General features: G+C 32.6%; 1 protein-coding gene across 1 annotated transcript in view; it reads left to right on the plus strand.

Annotated features, from left to right (window-relative positions):
• The window catches only part of adgra1b (adhesion G protein-coupled receptor A1b), a 115590-nt gene that overhangs the window by 89849 nt on the left and 1779 nt on the right, over nucleotides 1-23962 (plus strand). The window contains exons 16-18 of the mRNA XM_039649272.2: nucleotides 7015-7138; nucleotides 11925-12073; nucleotides 22221-22316. Of these exons, the coding sequence (XP_039505206.2) occupies nucleotides 7015-7138; nucleotides 11925-12073; nucleotides 22221-22316 (369 nt within the window). The remainder of the gene's footprint in view (nucleotides 1-7014; nucleotides 7139-11924; nucleotides 12074-22220; nucleotides 22317-23962) is intronic.

The raw sequence follows: 23962 nt of genomic DNA on the forward strand, positions 1-23962 counted from the left end.
CTGGCGGTATAATAACACACTCGAAGCGTTCAACCAATCACAACACACTGCTCCAGCCAACCAATCAGAGCACAGTGTGCTTCACAGAGACAGGAAGTGAACAGAGCGTTACTGACAGACTGGGAAGAGAGGAGCCGCAACAATGGAGAATAATGCAGGAAAACCTGTTCTAGTGGAAAGGGCAGAATAGATCGTCTTTCAGTTTGTTGTGAATGTTCTGGTGAATAAGGCTGTCACACACACACACACAAATAGTTCAGCTTTATTGATCTTCCATCATGAAGACACTCATGAGTCAGAAGTGGACGTCTGTCAGATCACACACACACACACACTCTTCTGATCCACAGCTTTCATCTCAGTTAGACGTTTGTTTTCTTCGGACTGTGAGTCAGGCGTCTCTCATCTGTGTGTGTGTGTGTGTGTGTGCGTGCTGTAGATGTAGATTCCTTCATTTACACGGCAGACTCTTGAGATGAAATCAGTCCATCATCAGGGCTTCGGGGAAATCACACTCCAGCCACAGAATCGTGTCATCTTTTCTTCGGCTATCCGCAAATGAATCTTTATTGAGTTTTCTAGTAAACCTCTGGGGCTAATGTGTGTCTTTACGAGATTGAATCATCATGTTGTGGGCTGAAGTTCCCCACACACATCTATGAAGTCATCTCCACTGTGTGAAACTGAGCTGAAATGAAGAATGTAGAAGTGCTCTTATTAGTTTCTGCTTATGCTTGAATCAGTTCGCATGATTTCGCGATCTTGAAGTATGAAATTATGAAACATTTACACGAGCGTTTAAAAGTTTGGTGTTGGGCGAGTATGGTTTTAATACTTTCATTCCGCAGGGAAACATTGAATTGATAAAAAAGGGATAGTGAACGCATTTATAATGTTACAAAAGATTCTGTTTTAAATAAATGCTATTTTTTGTTACTTTCTTCTGAAAAATACAATAAAAAAATATAAACGGTGTTCAACATTGAATCCCGAAATATTTCCAACTCTGATAATAATCATAAATGTTTGTTGAGCATCAGATCCTCATATTAGAGTGATTTGTGAAGGATCATGTGACACTGAAGACTGGAGTAATGATGATAAATTCAGGAATAAATTACACTTTACTGGATATTCACATAGAAAACAGATGATTTACGTTATAATAATATTACACTGTTTTTACTGTATTTTCTCAAATAAATGCAGCTTTGGCCACAGGAATAAATTACACTTTATTATATATTCACATAGAAAACAGATCATTTACATTATAATATTATTTCACTGTTTTTACTGTATTTTCTCAAATAAATGCAGCTTTGGCCACAGGAATAAATTACATTTTATTATATATTCACATAGAAAACAGATCATTTACATTATAATATTATTTCACTGTTTTTACTGTATTTTCTCAAATAAATGCAGCTTTGATCACAGGAATAAATTACACTTTACTGTATATTCACATAGAAAACAGATGATTTACATTATAATATTATTTCACTGTTTTTACTGTATTTTCTCAAATAAATGCAGCTTTGGCCACAGGAATAAATTACATTTTATTATATATTCACATAGAAAACAGATAATTTACATTATAATAATACAGTATTTCACAGTTTTTACTGTATTTTCTCAAATAAATGCAGCTTTGATTACAGGAATAAATTACACTTTATTATATATTCACATAGAAAACAGATGATTTACATTATAATATTATTTCACTGTTTTTACTGTATTTTCTCAAATAAATGCAGCTTTGATCACAGGAATAAATTACATTTTATTATATATTCACATAGAAAACAGATGATTTACATTATAATAATATTTCACTGTTTTTACTGTATTTTCTCAAATAAATGCAGCTTTGGCCACAGGAATAAATTACATTTTATTATATATTCACATAGAAAACAGATCATTTACATTATAATATTATTTCACTGTTTTTACTGTATTTTCTCAAATAAATGCAGCTTTGATCACAGGAATAAATTACACTTTACTGTATATTCACATAGAAAACAGATGATTTACATTATAATATTATTTCACTGTTTTTACTGTATTTTCTCAAATAAATGCAGCTTTGGCCACAGGAATAAATTACATTTTATTATATATTCACATAGAAAACAGATAATTTACATTATAATAATACAGTATTTCACAGTTTTTACTGTATTTTCTCAAATAAATGCAGCTTTGATTACAGGAATAAATTACACTTTATTATATATTCACATAGAAAACAGATGATTTACATTATAATATTATTTCACTGTTTTTACTGTATTTTCTCAAATAAATGCAGCTTTGGCCACAGGAATAAATTACACTTTATTATATATTCACATAGAAAACAGATCATTTACATTATAATAATATTCCACTGTTTTTACTGTATTTTCTCAAATAAATGCAGCTTTGATTACAGGAATAAATTACACTTTATTATATATTCACATAGAAAACAGATCATTTACATTATAATAATATTCCACTGTTTTTACTGTATTTTCTCAAATAAATGCAGCTTTGGCCACAGGAATAAATTACATTTTATTATATATTCACATAGAAAACAGATCATTTACATTATAATAATACAGTATTTCACAGTTTTTACTGTATTTTCTCAAATAAATGCAGCTTTGATTACAGGAATAAATTACACTTTATTATATATTCACATAGAAAACAGATGATTTACATTATAATAATATTCCACTGTTTTTACTGTATTTTCTCAAATAAATGCAGCTTTGGCCACAGGAATAAATTACACTTTATTATATATTCACATAGAAAACAGATCATTTACATTATAATAATACAGTATTTCACAGTTTTTACTGTATTTTCTCAAATAAATGCAGCTTTGATTACAGGAATAAATTACACTTTATTATATATTCACATAGAAAACAGATCATTTACATTATAATAATATTTCACTGTTTTTACTGTATTTTCTCAAATAAATGCAGCTTTGGCCACAGGAATAAATTACATTTTATTATATATTCACATAGAAAACAGATGATTTACTTTATAATAATACACTATTTCACTGTTTTTACTGTATTTTCTCAAATAAATGCAGCTTTGATTACAGGAATAAATTACACTTTACTGTATATTCACATAGAAAACAGATCATTTACATTATAATAATACAGTATTTCACAGTTTTTACTGTATTTTCTCAAATAAATGCAGCTTTGATTACAGGAATAAATTACACTTTATTATATATTCACATAGAAAACAGATCATTTACATTATAATAGTATTTCACTGTTTTTACTGTATTTTCTCAAATAAATGCAGCTTTGATCACAGGAATAAATTACATTTTATTATATATTCACATAGAAAACAGATGATTTACATTATAATAATATTTCACTGTTTTTACTGTATTTTCTCAAATAAATGCAGCCTTGATCACAGGAATAAATTATACTTTATTATATATTCACATAGAAAACAGATCATTTACATTATAATAATATTTCACTGTTTTTACTGTATTTTCTCAAATAAATGCAGCTTTGGCCACAGGAATAAATTACATTTTATTATATATTCACATAGAAAACAGATGATTTACTTTATAATAATACAGTATTTCACAGTTTTTACTGTATTTTCTCAAATAAATGCAGCTTTGATTACAGGAATAAATTACACTTTATTATATATTCACATAGAAAACAGATGATTTACATTATAATAATATTCCACTGTTTTTACTGTATTTTCTCAAATAAATGCAGCTTTGATCACAGGAATAAATTACACTTTACTATATATTCACATAGAAAACAAATGATTTAAATTGTAATATTTAACAATTTTTATTGCATTTTTCTCAAATAAATGCAGCTTTGATGAGCAGAGGAGACTTCTTTCAACGACACAAAAAAATCTGACGACCCCAAACTTTTTAAACCGTAATGAATATTATATATATGATGCTAGTGAGTGTGTAAAAGGAGACGCCACAGTTGATGTCACAGCTGTGAGTGTGTGTGTATCCATCACGGCAGGACTGTAATTGGCTGCTGATCCTGCCAACTTTATCAAGTGTAAATGGAAATGCTGTGAGACCATTTAAAGTCCATCAGATCAGTTTTTCCTGCAGGCTCTCACACACACACACACACACACACACACACACACACTGGAGTGATGCCAGGCTGGAGCTCGTGACCCAGAGAGACTCTGAGCGCATGATTTATGGCTCTGAGAGGAGAAATCTGTCCCTGAACTTCCAGAGACGGCGGTTTAATGCGTCGTGGGTTCATGCGATCTTTCTAACGAGTTTTAATTGAAGCTGAGCTGGAGAGAAACTGATCTACTCGCTCTGAGAGGAAACAAACTGATTTCAGATTGGTGACCCAGTTTTGAGTGTGTATTATAGATTATATATATTAGATTCAAAAAAATAAATGAATACTAAAATATTACATTTATTGCATTTTATGATGCATTTTACAACATATATACTAAATAATATTTTTTTGTTTATTGGTTGTATTATATATGTTTTGTTTTAGATTTTATAATATACAGTGAAAACAAATGCTAAAGTTGACTAAAAAGAGGAATAAAAAATCATCTTTTGGAAATTGATCTTAATGCTATAAAGAAGTAGTTCACTTTAAAAAAAAAATTTGCTGATAATTTACTCGCCCCCTGTCATCTAAGATGTCCATGTCTTTCTTTCTTCAGTCGAAAAGAAATGAAGGTTTTTGATGAAAACATTCCAGGATTTTCTCCATATAATGGACTTCAATGGGGACCAAACGGTTCAAGGTCCAAAAGACAGTTTCAGTGCAAACTGTTCAAAGGGCTTTAAACGACTCCAGACGATGAATAAGGGTCTTATCAAGGACCCTTTGAGTCATGACTCAAAAAAAGATTCGTTCAGTTTGAAGAACGAGTTCGAACAGGAGAGTCACGAACGCGCATCACAGAACAGAGCAAGCCGAGCATTTGAGCTTATAAAACTTATATTTATTTATTAAATGAGCGATCGATTCGCTTGATAAGACCCTTATTCATCGTTTGGAATCATTTAAAGCCCTTTGAACAGTTTGCACTGAAACTGTCTTTTGGACCTTGAACCGTTTGGTCCCCATTGAAGTCCATTATATGGAGAAAATCCTGGAATGTTTTCATCAAAAACCTTAATTTCTTTTCGACTGAAGAAAGAAAGACATGGACATCTTGGATGACACGGGGGTGAGTAAATTATCAGCAAAAGTTTTTTCAAAAGTGAACTACTCCTTTAAGGTAAATGAAAATTAGCTGTTTGCTTCAATAGTCTGCAGTAAATTACGGAATTACTGTAATGAGGAAAAGGGTATCTAGAAGTACACACTGTAATTTGAGCGAATAACGGATCGGTCCGGCTGAAGCGCACTCAGGAGTGTGTGTCTGTGTGACGCTCAAGGCTGAGTGTGTGTCACACCAATTTTCTTTGTGAATGAATAATGTATCAAAAATAAATAAATGTCCTTCCACCAACACCGTTGAGTGCATTAAGGACCAAAAATGGCCACATAATAAACATTGCCTAAAATATTATATATTATTATTATTTTCCACTTTTACCAAGTTAAATCTTTTAATCAGCATCAGTCCTCATCATAACTACCAAAAAATTATTCAATTTCAGGATTTTAACCCTTTATTACCGGATTTTGTTGGCGAAACCATCGATTTGTATAAGAGGAAAAAACACAAAAATTTAATTATTTTCAATAAAATAAATGCAAAGAGAAAACTTTAGATTTGGATTATTACAGTCTTGAATATGTCAAAGATTAGCAGCAACATTATTTCTGGTGCATTTAAAGATTTTGTGTTATGTCAGATTTTAAAAAAAAAACAAAAATGGCCCCATATTAAACATTGCCTAAAATATTATATATTATTATTATTTTCCACTTTTACCAAGTTAAATCTTTTAATCAGCATCAGTCCTCATCATAACTACCAAAAATGTATTCAGTTTCAGGAGTTTAACCCATTAATTGGAAACCAGGAAAATAAGGTGCATTTCCACCCATAGGGAATACATATGTAGTGATATCATACACTTTATAATGCAAATATAATGCTTTTGTTTCAAAATGAAAGTATGTTTGAGCAAAAATCATGTTTCATGTATTAATGACAGCCTCAGATTTAAACAACGTTTTAATGGGTTTCAATGGGCCATTTTTGGTCTTTATGGTGCTGAGTGTTACTATTTGATCTACACAGTGTGTGTTATACATATTTTGCAAAATGGGATCACATTTTTTACATGTATCCAAAAAGTCACAAAATTGCCAAATTTCATACCATTTGCATTAAAACAGCCAAAATGGTCAAAGAAATTAAACTGCAAAAGACCAAAAATGTCCCTAATGCAGCACAAGGGTTAAAATACAGGGGTCATAAATCTGGACATCCCATAGTGGGGCAGACTTTTCTTTTTAAAGGCCAGTTATTTGATGGATCCGGGACACTATGATCCTGTAAAAAAAAAAATATTGTTTGTTTAACTTAAAAAAAGTAAGTAACATGGGTTGCCTTAAAATTTTAAGTTGATTGAACTGGAAAAAGTGAGTTAATACAATGAAGGAGATTAATTTAATCATCAGAAACTCAAAATAATAAGTTATCTCAACTAAATAAATTATTAGTTGAAAATGTTGTGATAACAAATCTTGAAAATATTTTTTTTTTACAGTGTAGAGAGATCGGTATGGGGAACTTTCCATAAGTGCAAATCAGACTGAAATAAAGCCATGCCGATCTCTAGCTGTGGTGAAGTGTGTGTGTGTGTGTGTGATATCTAATCCCAAATGCTGAGGGAACTTTATCAGCTGTGCTGATGACCTGTACGTCTCTCTCATGCACTCAGAGGCACATTTAGGGATTTAATCGGGTTTACACATGTTGACCATATGTTGTGTGTGTTTTATCCTGCTTTCCCAGTGCGATCCGGATCAGTCGTAAGGGATGGCACATGCTCCTGAACTTCTGCTTCCACTCGGCGCTGACGTTCGCTGTGTTCGCCGGAGGCATCAACCGAATCAAACACCCCATCATCTGCCAGGCCGTGAGTCTCCTGCCTTTAATCTCTCACAGCGGCTCTTTCAAGGCATCGCCGGCCCTAAAAAAAGCTCATGCTTGCATTCACTCGGCCTCTGACCTTAATGAACATGCTTCACACACTGGAAGTCATCTATAGACCTTCATATATGTGTGCTTTAGGTGCTTTCAGCCGCTCTGTTCTCGTGTGCATTGCTGAAGGGTCTGCTCATTGTGTAGAGGAGACACATTATGGACGAAAGATAAAGGTTTGGGTCAGTGGGACGCTGTACGCTTATATAAGTGCGGCGGGTTTGTTTGTCAGGGTCTTCATTCGCTCCTGAACCCCGCAGGCTTCACGTGACTGTCCTTTTCAGACGCACACTGTAAAAAAAAAAACATTTTCATGATTTTTAATCACATTTTTTCTTTTGTCAGATAATCTATATAATCATATAACGTAATATTTTGAGTTTCTGATGATTGAATCAATCTCCTTCATTGTATTAACTCAATTTTTTATATGTGCCTGGTTCAGTGAACTTAAAATTTTAAGGCAACCAGGTTAAACCAACAATATTTTTTTTTACAGTTTACACTTGCTTTTTAATTCTACCTTATAGAATGTGAATTTGCATCCTGTTACTCATAATCAAATCAAATTGACTAACATTTGCATGCTTTTGAGAGTGCTGAAGATGCACTGATATTTCAATTCTGACTGTTATATAATAAGCTGATTATGATTTTTGTTATGGACAATAACCTATAGTACATTTGCATCCTGTTTGCAATCAAATTCAGGAATTTAGTGGGAAGACATTTACAATTAAATTGGTGCACAATCCTGAATTAAACACATGCATATGACCCAATAGCAATTTTATAACGTTTGCATAACACTATGGCCAATAACCTATAGTAAATTTGTGTCCTAACGTTACTGTTAAACGAAAATGAAAAACGTTACTTTGTAAAACGAAATTTTCGTTTAGACATTTACAATAAAATGTTGAATGAATCCTGAATTAGACACATGCATATGACCCACTGACAATGTTTATCATCTTATAATATTTGCATGATCAGTTCTCTAGAGATGCACTGATATTATAATTCTGAATGAACTAATAATACTTTTATTTTATGGGCAATAACTGATAAATGTACTATAATAAAAATCTATGCTTTTTGAATGTAGAAAATGTCTTTATTGCGTTAGAGGAGTCAGAGTTACAGGCTAATCGTTGCATCCTGATGATTAAAAGACGTTTTATTGAAGAGAATTTGTGTGCGAGTAAACAAGCAGTTTTGCTTATATGTGCTTTGCTTTTAATAAGATAGTGCTGTATCTGTAAATGATGGCATAGAGTGTAAATATCTGATCAATTGAAAACAAATATGGCGCCAATATTATATATATATATATATATTAGGGCTGTATTCAACCAAAGAAATCCTTAGTCGACCAAAGTCGAGTCCTGCTCAACGATTAGTCGACTAAAAAGAAAAAAAAAAAGTGATGTTTTGATTAAACATTTTTTAAACAATTGTCATTGAGCATTTATAAAACAACAACGAAAAAACATCACAAATAAATAAAACTATAATAATAATACAATTCTTTGAAAATTAAGTGATTTTTTAACTGCAAAAAGTGAAGAGCTCTGTCAGGTCTATAGTACAGTCCCAATCGCGCACCTGACCACACCACACGCTGCAAAAAAATATAACTGCTATCTGCCACATAATGAAAAATCCCAACAAAAGCTCTCGTTTATACAGGCTTTATATTCTTCTTTACTTTCAAATCTATGGGTTAACTTTAGTCCTGACGATCAAGGCGTTTTAAACAACACTCAAAAGAACCCAAATAACTTAAAAACAATCCTATAATAGGCTGTACAGGACCGCGTATAGGTTTATTTTCGTTTTGTTGCATTATTTAGGCTATTTTCAAATGCGTCAAGTCACAAGTGTACAAATAAAAACGAAAACATTAAGAAAACACAATCTATTGAGTCAGCATGATATAGCCGTTAAAAGGCTGCTCACGTCTTTTGCGCGCTCAAGTTCGGTTTCAAATGTAGGCGCGCGACTTGCGCGCTCATAATGGCAACGCGATCGCCTCCCTCCACAGTCTTGTCGTCTTTGTTTTAAAATGCAGCCAGACAAAAGATTTATATTTCCTGGACATTTTGTCGACTAAAGCCAAAACAAGCAGCGTTCTAACAGAATGAATACAGCATCCCTTACCGAGCGCGAGCAGCAGCGCAGCCAGCCACACGTGCGGTTCCCGAGTGTATTATGTGTGTGCGCTAAACTGTGGCGCAGTTACAAAAATAGCCTAAATTAAAGCATTTTAAAGTTGGGGACAAAACATAGGCTAATTATATTTAGAATACAGTAATAAATAACTGCTTATAAATGAATAAATATCAAGGAGTAAGTCATTGAAAAATTCCTTCTATTGGTAAAAAAAAAAAAATGCAACTGGTCGACCAATAAGAATGTCAGTCGACCACGACGGCATCGACCGATTAGTCGACTAAACGACTAAAGTTGACAGCCCTAATATATATATATATATATATATATATATATATATATATATATATATATATATATATATATGTATATATATATATATGAAGAGTTCAGATGCAAAAGCCTCTAAGTGCCATTTGAAATTTTCTTCTAAAATGATCATTTTTATCAAGCTTGGTATATTTAAGTTCAGTAATTTCACTTAAATGGCAATGAATATTGCCTATTAATTGTCATTTAAGTGAAATTACTGAACTTAAATATACAAGTTTGATAAAAATGATCATTTTAGAAGAAAATTTTAAATGGCATTTAGAGGCTTTTGCATCTGAACTCTTCATATATATATATATATTCCACTGTGGTGCCTCTTATTGTGTAGATTATTTAGTCTGTGAATATGATGTTTGTTTGGTTAGTTGAGAGGTCTGTTTATTAAATAAATGTACAGTAAAACTTAAAAAATGTGAATGTAATTTAAAATAGCTCTTTTCTATCTGAATATATTGTAAACTATAATTTATTCCTTAATTCCTTAGTCTTTTTTGCTCCCATGTCTGCATTTATTAAATGTAAAGTTAAAAAATACAGTAAATATCGTGAATAATATTGCCATTTAAAATGGTTGTGTTTTATCTGAATATATTGTAAACTGTAATTTATTCCTGTGACCAAATATGATTTTTTTTTTTTTTTTTTTTTTTGCATCATTACTCCAGTCTCACATGATCCTAATCATAAATGTTTGTTGATCATCAGATCCTCATATTAGAGTGATTTGTGAAGGATCATGTGACACTGAAGACTGGAGTAATGATGATGAAAATCACAGGAATAAATTACACTTTACTATATATTCACATAGAAAACCACAATTTTAATTTCTAAAAACATTTCACAATTTTTACTGTATTTTTGCTGAAATATATTCAGGCCTGGTGAGCAGAAGAGACCGATCTCATTGTTTCTCTGGGTTTGTGGTGTTGAAGGTCGTCCTCAGATTTATATTTATTCATCTTGATGAGGGATGTCCTCCTGTGGGTTAGACTGGCCTTGGCCGAGTGATGGATGACATGGGAAAGTGTAATCTGTGTAATGGGGATGTGTTGTCAGTCAGTCTCCTGATGATATGGATCTGAGTTTTATCCGTCTGGGTAATTTCACACCAGTGTGTGTGTGAACATGCATGTTCCCCCCAGACGACGACACAGGCAAAATATGATTATTTTATTTGCTGTCTCTTCAAAGAAGGTGATGCGTGAGTGGATGAGAGAGATAGTCATATTCCTGCTGAATATATGACAGCGCAGCATTAATGTAGATTACCACGACAGAGACGGGAACTGGATTTATATGTTCAGCTGAGCGATTATTATTCTTCTTATTATTATGCATTTTATTTTAAGGCGTCTTTCTTGACACTCAAGGTCATCATCAACAAAACAATAACAATATTTAAGTAAAAAACGATGTAATTAAAATACAAAGCATTATCTGTGTGTGTTGCAGTGTTATTGAAGTATCATTAGGATACAGTTCCAGTTTTATTTGTATTTTAATAGACTAGACTGTGTAATTGGCCTTGAGATTATTAATATCAGTCACCATTTCAATCTCATTTTATATAAATCCGGTTCAGTGTTCATAAGACACACATTACGCTTAATGTTAATGCTGATGTGTTTCATGTGTTTGATTTGAGAGATAACAACCAAAGGAAAAGTTATCACTAAATAAAGCTTATATAAAGTGTGTCCCGTTTGCTTTCATTGAGCTGTAATAATCTGTGATGTACTTTATATACTTCTACTGGTCAGTAAGACTTCTTAATGGTGTTGAAAGAAGTCTCTTCTGCTCATCAAGACTGCATTTATTTGATCAAAAATACAGTAAAAATGTGAAATATTATTCCAGTGTAAATCATCAGTTTTCTATGTGAATATCCAGTAAAGTGTAATTAATTCCTGTGATTTTCATCATCATTACTCCAGTCTTCAGTGTCACATGATCCTTCACAAATCACTCTAAAATGAGGATCTGATGCTCAAGAAACATTTATGATTATTATTATTATGAATATGTTTGTGATAAATTTTATTTCTCAGGATTGTTTGATGAACCGAACGGTTAAAAGAGCAGCATTTATTGAACTATATATATATATTTTTGCAATGTTTTAAATGTTTTTTTTTAAAAGCATTCTTGCCAATTATTGTTTCAGTGTGTTTTGCGCCTCAAACACTTGTGTGTGTGTGTGTGTGTTTCAGGTCGGGATGGTGTTGCATTACTCTTCTCTGTCCACTATGCTCTGGTTGGGTGTATCGGCACGAAACATCTACAAACAAGTGACCAGAAAAGCCCAGCAAACACAGGACGCCGATCACACGCCGCCTCACCCGAAGTCACCCATGCTGAGGTACGAACCATCCAACACACACACACACACACAGCCATCCAACACACACTCTTGCTCGACTGCAGGCTTCACTGAGTCGCTATTGTCTAGTTGGGACACTCACACACTAGTCGCTCGCTGCTTGACGTTAGTCAGATCTTCAGAGGCGTCAGATGCTGATTGTGACCTTCACGTTAATGATCATCAACACAATCAACTGTAGAGAGAAGAAGAGATATCACACAGCGGCTTGTGTCTAAATCAGTGTGTGATGAAGTTATCTTACACCTACCCATCCCACACACACACACACACACACACACACTAACCCAACCTCTAAACCTACCCATCCCACACTCTCAGAAAAAAAGGTACAAAAGCTGTCGCTGGGGCTGTACCTTTTCAAAAGGTACACTTTTGTACCCAAAGGCTGCATATTGGTACCTTACTGGCACCTAAAATGTACAATTTAGCACCTAAAATATACATATTATGACCTAAAATAGACATATTAGCACCTAAAATGTACATATTAACACCTAAAATATACATATTATGACCTAAAATAGACATATTAGCACCTAAAATGTACATATTAACACCTAAAATAGACATATTAGCACCTAAAATGTACATATTAGCACCTAAAATATACATATTATGACCTAAAATAGACATATTAGCACCTAAAATGTACATATTAACACCTAAAATAGACATATTAGCACCTAAAATGTACATATTAACACCTAAAATAGACATATTATGACCTAAAATAGACATATTAGCACCTAAAATGTACATATTAACACCTAAAATAGACGTATTAGCACCTAAAATATACATATTATGACCTAAAATAGACATATTAGCACCTAAAATGTACATATTAACACCTAAAATAGACATATTAGCACCTAAAATGTACATATTAACACCTAAAATAGACATATTAGCACCTAAAATGTACATATTAACACCTAAAATAGACATATTAGCACCTAAAATGTACATATTAACACCTAAAATAGACATATTAGCACCTAAAATGTACATATTAACACCTAAAATAGACATATTAGCACCTAAAATATACATATTATGACCTAAAATAGACATATTAGCACCTAAAATGTACATATTAACACCTAAAATAGACATATTAGCACCTAAAATGTACATATTAACACCTAAAATAGACATATTAGCACCTAAAATGTACATATTAACACCTAAAATAGACATATTAGCACCTAAAATGTACATATTAACACCTAAAATAGACATATTAGCACCTAAAATGTACATATTAACACCTAAAATAGACGTATTAGCACCTAAAATATACATATTATGACCTAAAATAGACATATTAGCACCTAAAATGTACATATTAACACCTAAAATAGACATATTAGCACCTAAAATGTACATATTAACACCTAAAATAGACGTATTAGCACCTAAAATATACATATTATGACCTAAAATAGACATATTAGCACCTAAAATGTACATATGAAGAGCTCTTTTCCAAAACGCGTTAAACGACATTTTTAAAAAAAATGAGTTTGTCGTGTCATTCTGCTGCGGACAGAACCCTTTCACTGCTCTATCAACGTTTCATGCCGAATCGCTATATTTCCTTGTTTAAAATGTACTGCAAGATACAGTTTCTTTCCAAACCACGATAAGCGCCAGCCCTGTTTTTAGCCTAAACACGATAAATCCTCAAATTCAATGAGCGCTCTACACAATCCAGCACGGCGGCACTCTGAACAGAGGTTTATTATTTTCATTCATTCCTCAAAATGAGTCCTAGTTTTCTAGTCGACTAGTAGTAGATCATTTAAGCCATTTGTATTATCAGTAATCACATATATTGATTTAATTAAATGGGAGAGAAACCATATGAGCGTTTTTAATTGCATATTCCGCATCTCAACGTATGCATAAAGCTTGCCACAAAGAACCGGCAAAAGTAATGATGGATGAAACATTTGAATTGTTTATTAATAAACTAGTGTTTTCTGTCAGACCCCGTTTACACCTGGTATTAAAATGCGATCTGTATCCAGATAAGTTATCCGGATAATAAAAAACGCATGTTAATGCAAGGTGTAAACGCGTTGTGATCGGATCGCGATCGAATCTGCCTGACCACATCTGGAGGTAGTCTGGCTCGCATTGTGTCCGGATCTTTACTAGGTGTAAACGCAATCTGGTTGTTGAAACCACATATGTATATTTTACTCCTCCCAAAAATGCTAAAAAATAAACGAGTGAGAGCGTGTTATATAGGCTATATGTCATGTTATAGCCTAGTCAGATGCGACACGCATCACCGCAGATGAGCAGCTGAGCGTCTATTCATGCAAACATCGAAAAGTAAGTCACAGACGCAGTTAACACATCTTCAAGTAAAGAAACGAAATTATCTTACCAGGCCTGTTGCCACTCTCTCTTATTGATGTCTCTGATTTGGAAATTAGCTGATGATCAATAAAATGCCGCTCAGATCTGTTGCTTTTGGTGGCGTGCAATCCATTAAATCTGCATAAACGCAGGAGGTGAAGATCGGATTTATATCCGTTTTGCAAAAACACATTTATGTGGCCATGTAAATGGAATCAGTACTTATTATCCGGATAACTTATCTGGATACAGATCGCATTTTAATACCAGGTGTAAACGGGGTCTCAGTGTCAGCAACAAAGATAAAGTTGATGATGCTTACTCGCCATCTTCGCAGTGAACGCGCATAGAGAAACGCATACTTCGAATTAGCCTACATACGCAGAGAGTTGCCAATTTATTTTAGTTTTTAATTGTTTTGTTTAAAAGTAGATATTTAAAGCTTTCTGTAGCTTAGTTCTCAGGCCTGTGTGAGGCAAGCATCGCGGTGTTTCGGTTCATATTATGAGACGCGCTCCGGTTCACCTGCGCGCCTCTGTGTCCTGATTATATTGTCTGATATTTACTTCTAATGTATTAATCCAGTCAATTTGTCGATGAAACATTTATTAAAATGAAGATACAATTTATATGAAACGAAATTTACAAGCTTTCTACAAAACAAAACTTAATAAGTGGTCAAAATCATGTCTGACGCACTCCAAATATTTTCCGATATTGGGCAGCTTTTGAATTTTGATCCTATCTTACTAATCTCATGCGGTTCCCTTTTCATAGCCTACTCAACATAGATGAAATAATAAAAATAAGTAATGTAATATTATTAAAAACAAATGTGAAATGTTTATTTTGTTTTTTTGTTTTTTTTAACTTATATTTAAGCGTCATGCTGCTCCGCTTTGCTCACATGTTATGTAGCCTGTGTGTGTGTGCATGTGCTGGAGGGGTGCCCATCCCTTTTTTGAATATCGTTATCATATATTGATCATTTTTAATAATTCGCTTTTTTCATGCATATGTTGAAATTGGTATTAATAATTTGTTTTTTTCATGCATATGCTGAAATTGGTACTATTTGTTTGAGGTTTATTTCGATTTATAGCGTTTTGGAAAAAAATAAAATTAACTTTTAAATTATCATTAACAATATTGTTGTTTGATTTAATAATTATTGTTCAAAATGTTCAGACTGAACCAATAAAACATTTAAACAGGATAATTTGAATATTCACAAAATGTGTGGGTCTAGGTAAAAAATGTAGTTTTCCTGAAAACTATTGAAATGGATTTATAGCGTTTTGGAAAAGAGCTCTTCATATTAACACCTAAAATAGACATATTAGCACCTAAAATGTACATATTAACACCTAAAATAGACATATTAGCACCTAAAATGTACATATTAACACCTAAAATAGACATATTAGCACCTAAAATGTACATATTAACACCTAAAATAGACATATTATGACCTAAAATAGACATATTAGCACCTAAAATGTACATATTAACACCTAAAATAGACATATTAGCACCTAAAATGTACATATTAGCACCTAAAATAGACATATTAGCACCTAAAATGTACATATTAGGACATGAAATGTACATATTAGCACCTAAAATGTTCCTATTAACACTTAAAATGTACTTATTAGAACCTGAAATGTACATATTAGCACCTAAAATGTTCTTAGCACCTAAAATAGACATATTAGCACCTAAAATGTACATATTAGGACATGAAATGTACATATTAGCACCTAAAATAGACATATTAGCACCTAAAATGTACATATTAGGACATGAAATGTACATATTAGCACCTAAAATGTACATATTAGGACATGAAATGTACATATTAGCACCTAAAATGTACACATTAGCGCATTAAATTTACATATTAGCACCTAAAATGTTCCTATTAGCACTTAAAATGTACTTATTAGCACCTAAAATGTACACATTAGCACCTAAAATGTTCCTATTAGCACATGCAATGTACATATTAGCACCTAAAATGTTCCTATTAACACTTAAAATGTACTTATTAGAACCTGAAATGTACATATTAGCACCTAAAATGTTCCTATTAGCACCTAAAATGTACACATTAGCACATGCAATGTACATATTAGCACATAAAATGTTCCTATTGACACTTAAAATGTACTTATTAGAACCTGAAATGGACAAAAGTTTACCTTTTGAAAAGGTACAGCCCCAGTGACAGCTTTTGTACCTTTTTTTCTGAGAGTGCACACAAACACACACCAACCCGACCCCTTAAACCTACCCATCACTCACAACTTTCTGCATTTTTAGATTTTTGTATAGATAACTTTTTGTAAAAATGACCAGATTTACAAATGAGGACGTCCCTAAAGGAGGTTTTTGGAGATTTTTGTCAGGTTTTGTTCGCATCTGGGTACAAATTAGTTCCAAAAATACAGTTAAGTAGACACACACACTCGCAGCAGCTTCACTATAAAGCGTGTATATTTAACACAGCTCGTCTGCTGGTGCTTCACAGTTTTTAATCTGGGATTTTTAGTTCTTCTGGGTTTATTGTGTTGAAAGTAGGTCACGTTGTGTTCAGAAACACTCGGGCCTGCGAGACGCGAGTCAGACGCTGTAAACCTTTCAGCGCGACACTCCATTTACACTTCAATTCGGCCTCTTCCTGCTATTAATGAGGGTCTTAATTAACGGAGAACATGAGGATGGTTCCTCAATATAGTGTACAGCGCCGTATATACTGATGAATCAAGCCTATTATTTCTTTAACCCTTGTGCATCCTTGTGGACATTTTTGTGCTTTTCAGTTTTGTTTTTTTGATCACTTTGCCTGTGTTAAAGCTAACTGCAAAAAACTTGGCACAGGTGTGTATTTTTATTGGAATTTTACTATTTTACCGTCATTTTCTTAAAAAAATATTTTTTGCATTAGGTACAATAATACTCCCTCTCAGCACCTTTTGGACAAAAATGTCCCCATTAAAACTGCCATTTTTAATCCCCGGTTCAGTTAACTATAAAATTATGCAAGGCTTTCATTCTGATGGCAAGGCTTCAAAATTTTATTTTTGACTATTTTTTATCAGATGGTGCCATTTTTTTAAAGTTTGGGCTATAAAACAAATGTCGCTTTATTCCTGTTTTCTGCTTCGGCATATTATAGAGCCAACTGGATAAATTATGCAACAATATTTGTGTGGGTGTGTTGGTATGGATGTCAGAGTGTGGTTAGTATGTGTGTGTGCGCATGTGTGTGTTTGTCAGACTGAGAGAGAAAAACTGCAAATAACAAATCCAATCACTGTGAGCTCCAGTGGGGTTTTGCTGCCACCCAATGGGGAAAATATGTTACTACGCCCAAACAAACTGTTACCGAAAGCTCATTTTTTGAGATATCATCCTCAGATTTGGAACACAACCTATTTAGATTTATGGCTTTGATTTTATTGTAGTTTCGAGTTCAAACTGATTTAAAAAATATATATTTTATATAAAATATTATTTTATAAGTAATTTTCATAAATGTATACCTATATAACTTTTTTTTTTTGGATTTACTTATTATTATTTTTTTTACTTCAGCAATAATCTGCAAAGGGCCTTCTTTAAAATGATACCAAACTTAAGTCTGTGTTTCAAAGCGTCACATTTTTATGACAGTTTTTTGACATGGACATTTTTGTCCTCTTTTTACCTATGTGTAACTTTTTTTAATTGATGCACAAGGGTTAAGTGTATGTGAAACTGTGAATGTGTGTGTGTGTGTGTGTGCTATGGCGAGAGAATACTGCAGATGATAGTTTAGTATAAGCTGGATCAATAGCTCAGTAATGTCTTTTCTCATGTGTGATGTGCTCTTCCATGAGTTTGATTGAGACTCGTTTCAAGCGACATGATTGTTTTTTCGTTTATCTGTCTTCAGAGTTATTCTCTCACGCTTCTAACCGTTTTATTTCTTGATTGTTGGTTGGATCAGCACATCTCTGTTACGCTCTCACATCTCAGTTTCTCTTAGTTCATGTTGCGAGATCATTTGGACGTGGTTTCTCTGTTTATATAAGAGTAAAGGCTTATAAAACATCACTTTACACTAACATGCATAATTACGTCCAAGTCACATCAGGTTTGATTTAACGCAAGTGATCAGGGTAAAAAAAACTATCATTTTATTAATTACATTAAGAAATGCAAACCTTTTTTTATATGACAAGTTTCCTCAAATGTTGCATTAAATTATGCAAATGATGTGTTGTAACTAGGGCTGTGCAAAAATTAATTCCGATTAATCGCATCCAAAATAAAAGTCTGTGTTTACATAATATATTTGTGTGTGCTGTATATAATTATTTTATATATATAAATACAAACACATGCATGTATATATTTAAGAAAATGTGTTATTCATATATAAAATATTTATATTTATATAATATAGATTATGTATATATATATATATATATATATTAGGTATTTATATATACAAAATAATTATATACAGCACACACAAATATATTATGTAAACACAGACTTTTATTTTGGATGCGATTAATCGCAATTAATTTTTGCACAGCCCTAGTTGTAACTAATTAAATATGCACTAATTTGCATACACTTCCAACAACACTCGATGAAGCCAGATTTAAACTTCTTGTATTGCTTTGTTGACGTTACAGTTTTGGATATCTATTTTTATGTCTAATAGTCAAAAACAGCCAGAAAAAAATGGGAATAAATGTTTTATAAATCAGGTGAATGATATACAGTACATATATACACAGAATATACTGTAGATGTGAATAAAACTGTAAAGTTTGGTGTGTGTGAAGCTGCTGAAGTGGAGATTTCTGCCTTAAACTCACAGCCTTTAAAGATATACATTATAATCTACAGATGCGGATAGATAAAGTGCAATAAAATAAACGCTCAAATGTGTTTTGGATGTTTTCTTTCCACTAATCTGACATTTTATAGAAGCAAAATAGACCAATCTGACCAGTGCCTGAGAAACAGTGGTTTTACCTGAAGTGTCTTGCCTTAAAAACATTTTAAATACTTCCGAAATACATACATACATACATGCATATATTATATATATGAAGAGTTCAGATGCAAAAGCCTCTAAGTGCCATTTGAAATTTTCTTCTAAAATGACCATTTTTTATCAAACTTGTATATTTAAGTTCAGTAATTTCACTTAAATGGCAATGAAGATTGCCTATTAATTGCCATTTAAGTGAAATTACTGAACTTAAATATACAAACTTGATAAAAAAGGTCATTTTAGAAGAAAATTTCAAATGGCTTTTAGAGGCTTTTTGCATCTAAACTCTTCATATATATATATATATATATATATATATATCCATATTACACGTAACTTGAGTTTGATACGACAGTTGTTCTGCTATTATGGTTAATATTCAGCTTGTTTCGGCCCATTAGTCCACAGATCCTGTGTAAACACTCCGGGTGTGTGTGTGTATGTGTGTGTGTGTGTGTGTGTGTGAAGGTCGCAGCATCTTTAGTTTCACCGACAGACATTCAGCTCGATTCAGAGTGTGTTTGACCCATCCATGTGTCCTAAAGCTCATCATGTTTGTTTAACATTAGTTGTAATGAGTAATTCAACTTCTCATTCTCAAGAAAAAAGTTTAACGACATTTTAAGATTGTTAGAGTGTGTTTTACAAGACAATTGCAGTTCATTCTTTCCTTTCTACTTAAAATTTTACTAATTCAATGTGTTGCTTTTTTTTTTTTTGTAATTATTTCGGATATTTACTAGCAATTTCTGAATTTAAAAAAGTAAACGACAAGAACTAAATGAAACATTAAAACGCATCAGACCCCAGATGGTTAATTAACTATTAAATTCTTCAAAGGAGTGAAAGTAAAGACATTTATAATGTTACAAAAGAACTTTCTGTACATCAAAAAATGCTGAAAATGAAAATATATTAGAAAAATATAATCTGTCATTATAATCATACATGTGTGTTGATCATCAGATCATGTGACACTGAGGACTGAAATAATGATGATAAATTCAGGAATAAATTACACTTTACTATATATTCACATAGAAAACACATGATTTACATTATAATAATATTTGACTATTTTTACTGTATTTTTGATCAAACAAATGCAGCTTTGATGAGCAGAAGAGACCGTGTGTGTGTGTGTGTGTTTCTAAAGCAGATAATGTGCTGACACTGGTGTATCTGCTCGCTCGGATCTCGTGTGATTGACTCTAATGCTGTGTGTCACAGGAGCCAATGGAGAGAAATCAATTTCACAAACACACACACACACACTCTAACACAGAATCACATCAGCGCCGGCGACCTTCCACCAGGTCATAGTCTTCCTCCATTTCTCAATGTCTTCGTTTGTGATTCATGAAGATGTCAATCGCATGAAGAGATGCATTGTGGGAGAATTTGTCCTCGTTCACTTTTCACAGTCATTGAACTGAATTAACACTGAAGCTGAACAATGTAGAGACAGGTGTATAAAATAAGAGTTTCATCTTAATATAGTTTTTTACCTTTTGAATGAAGATGTCTAGTTTGAATATTAAATAGTGTTTTTATTTTATTTGAGGTGTATTGTTAACCAAACAGTTGCTGTAGTCTGAGAGATTCAAAATGTTTGTTAAAAAATATGAGCAAAAATATTCAAGGCATGTTTTTCACACTGTTTCCTGAAACACATGGAAGAGAAATCATTTATATGCATCCGTGTTATTTTACTAATTATTATAATATTTTGATTAGCTTTTGCCTTTATATTTCATTTCATTTTCTCATTTTGTTATGTATTTTTTTCTTTGTTTTATACTTAATATTTAACTACAATATTTTAATTGTTCATTTTTATGCATCAGTTATTATTAATCATATTTTGAGCACTGTAAACATATTAGTTGACCCTATAAACAAATCTGTAATGGAATGATCATCGTTCTAAGCAGAGGCTAAAATCAGGCTAGGAAAAATGCCTTTTATTTCTAAATTATGACTATTTTTGATCTAAAAAACATACTAACATTATAAGGGCAACCCACACTCTAAAAAATGCTGGGTTGTTCTGACCCAACTTTGGGTCAAATATGGACTAACCCAGCCGTTGGGTTAAATTTTAACATTACATTTTTTACCCAACATTTCGGGTTTGTCCATATTTGACCCAAAATTGGGTTAAAACAACCCAGCATTTTTTAGAGTGCAGGAAACATTATAAAATAATACAAAAAACCCATGTCAGGGGACCTTTAAGTTAACAATGTAAACACAACACTAGACATCTGAAGGAAACTCTACACTCTAAAAAATGCTGGGTTGTTTTAACCCAATTTTGGGTCAAATATGGACAAACCCGAAATGTTGGGTTAAAAATGTAATGTAAAAATTTAACCCAACGGCTGGGTTAGTCCATATTTGACCCAAAGTTGGGTTAAAACAACCCAGCATTTTTTAGAGTGTAGCGCCCCCTGGAGCCAGACTACGTTCACGGACGTGAATTGAGTGTCCGGAGTGTCATTTCTGGAGTGACATTGTTCACGTTTTCTTTGTGTTGTCTGAGTTTTTACATCACTCTGATCCTGATTTTCCTTCGTGTTTAAAGCTTCCCTCAAACCGTCCTGAACGTTCAAATCGATCAACGTAAAACACTGTTTTTAGCTTCAACATGAAGAACGAGTGAATGCGAGTGTGTTTTGTGTGTGTGTGCAGGTTTTATTTAATCAGTGGAGGAGTTCCCTTCATCATATGTGGGATCACAGCAGCGATCAGCATGGACAACTACGGTAGTGGAGAGCAGACGCCGGTGTGAGTATAGAGAAGACTGTGAGGTCTTCATTTCATCTTCATCGTGTCGAATGTTAACCGTATTTGTTAGAGTCAGCATGAAAGGGATGTTGTGCTCCTCTATTGTGTCGTATATCCCAGTTTAACAAGAACAATTGTGGGCGGGGCTTGATTTTGTCTGTGGGGAATTGATTGGATGGTGGTGGTTTGCTATTGGCCGATCTCATGTGAGTGACAGGTTATTGCCCCGCCCACGTCACTAGAGAAGAGAAGTCTTTTTGTCTCGTTTCCAGTCCAAATATCAAGATGCATTTACTAAAGTTGTAAAATGCCATAAGATTTTACGTCTCATTTTCTGGGGAAATTAATCAAAATAAAACGAGTTTTTGCTTAAAACAAGAAAAATTATCAGCCAATGTGGTAAGAAAAATAATCTTGTTTCTGTTTGAATTAAGATTATTATTCTCACCCCATTGGCAGATAATTTTGCTTTTTTTTTAAGCATCAACCTTTTTTTTTTTCAAGAAATGTTATGACAGTTTACTAAGCTAACTTTTTTATGTTTATATATATATATGAAGAGTTCAGATGCAAAAGCCTCTAAATGCCATTTGAAATTTTCTTCTTTAATGATGATTTTTATCAAGCTTGTATATTTAAGTTCAGTAATTTCACTTAAATAACAATTAATAGGTAATTATCATTGCCATTTAAGTAAAATCACTGAACTTAAATATACAAGCTTGATAAAAATGATCATTCTAGAAGAAAATTTCAAATGGCACTTAGAGGCTTTTGCATCTGAACTCTTCATATATATATATATATATATATATATATATATATATATTAGGGCAGTCAAATGATTAATCGCGATTAATCGCATCCAAAATAATAGTTTGTGTTTACATAATACATGTGGATGCACTCCGTATAATTATTTTAGATATATAAATACACACACATGCTTGTATATAGTTAAGAAATATTTTCATGTATATAGGTTTATATATACTTTATAATATATATATATATATATATATAAATATAAAAATTTTATATATAGATAATATTTTTTTCTTAAAAATACATGCATGTGTGTGTATTTATACTATATAAAATAATTATACGCAGTGCACCCACATATATTATGTAAACACAAACTTTTATTTTTGGATGTGATTAATTCTCCCGGAAAGGAAAACAAGACGTATCTTATGTAATTTCACTCATCTAGTAAATGATCTTGATTTAAGAATTTTTTGATATTTGGACTGGAAACAAGACAAAAATACTAAGTAAGAAATGCATTTCAAGAGGGAGTGATTCTGATTCAAGATGATTAAAACAATAACGATGTGCACCGATAAATCATTTACAGTAAACCGTGCAATATTGCATAATAGAGAGCCTAAGTCCCGCCCCCCCGCTTCCGGCTCGTGGGACCTTATTTCGGAAAAAATATGAATGGTAGTCAATGGCGAGAGACAACTTATCATTTTATTGAATTTCGCATATGATGTTTGTCAATTTAAAAGATAATTCTGAAAGTCAAAAACGTCGCAGTTTGTCAAACAACAGAAGAGTGACATTTAGTTTTATGTGAAAATCGCTCTATGAACTACATCTCCCAGAAGCGAAACGACGAGTGAGATCCGCTGCTCGTG

Source organism: Pimephales promelas, chromosome 11 (assembly GCF_988280905.1).
Source record: "Pimephales promelas chromosome 11, fPimPro1.hap1.1, whole genome shotgun sequence".
Classification (NCBI taxonomy): domain Eukaryota; kingdom Metazoa; phylum Chordata; class Actinopteri; order Cypriniformes; family Leuciscidae; genus Pimephales; species Pimephales promelas.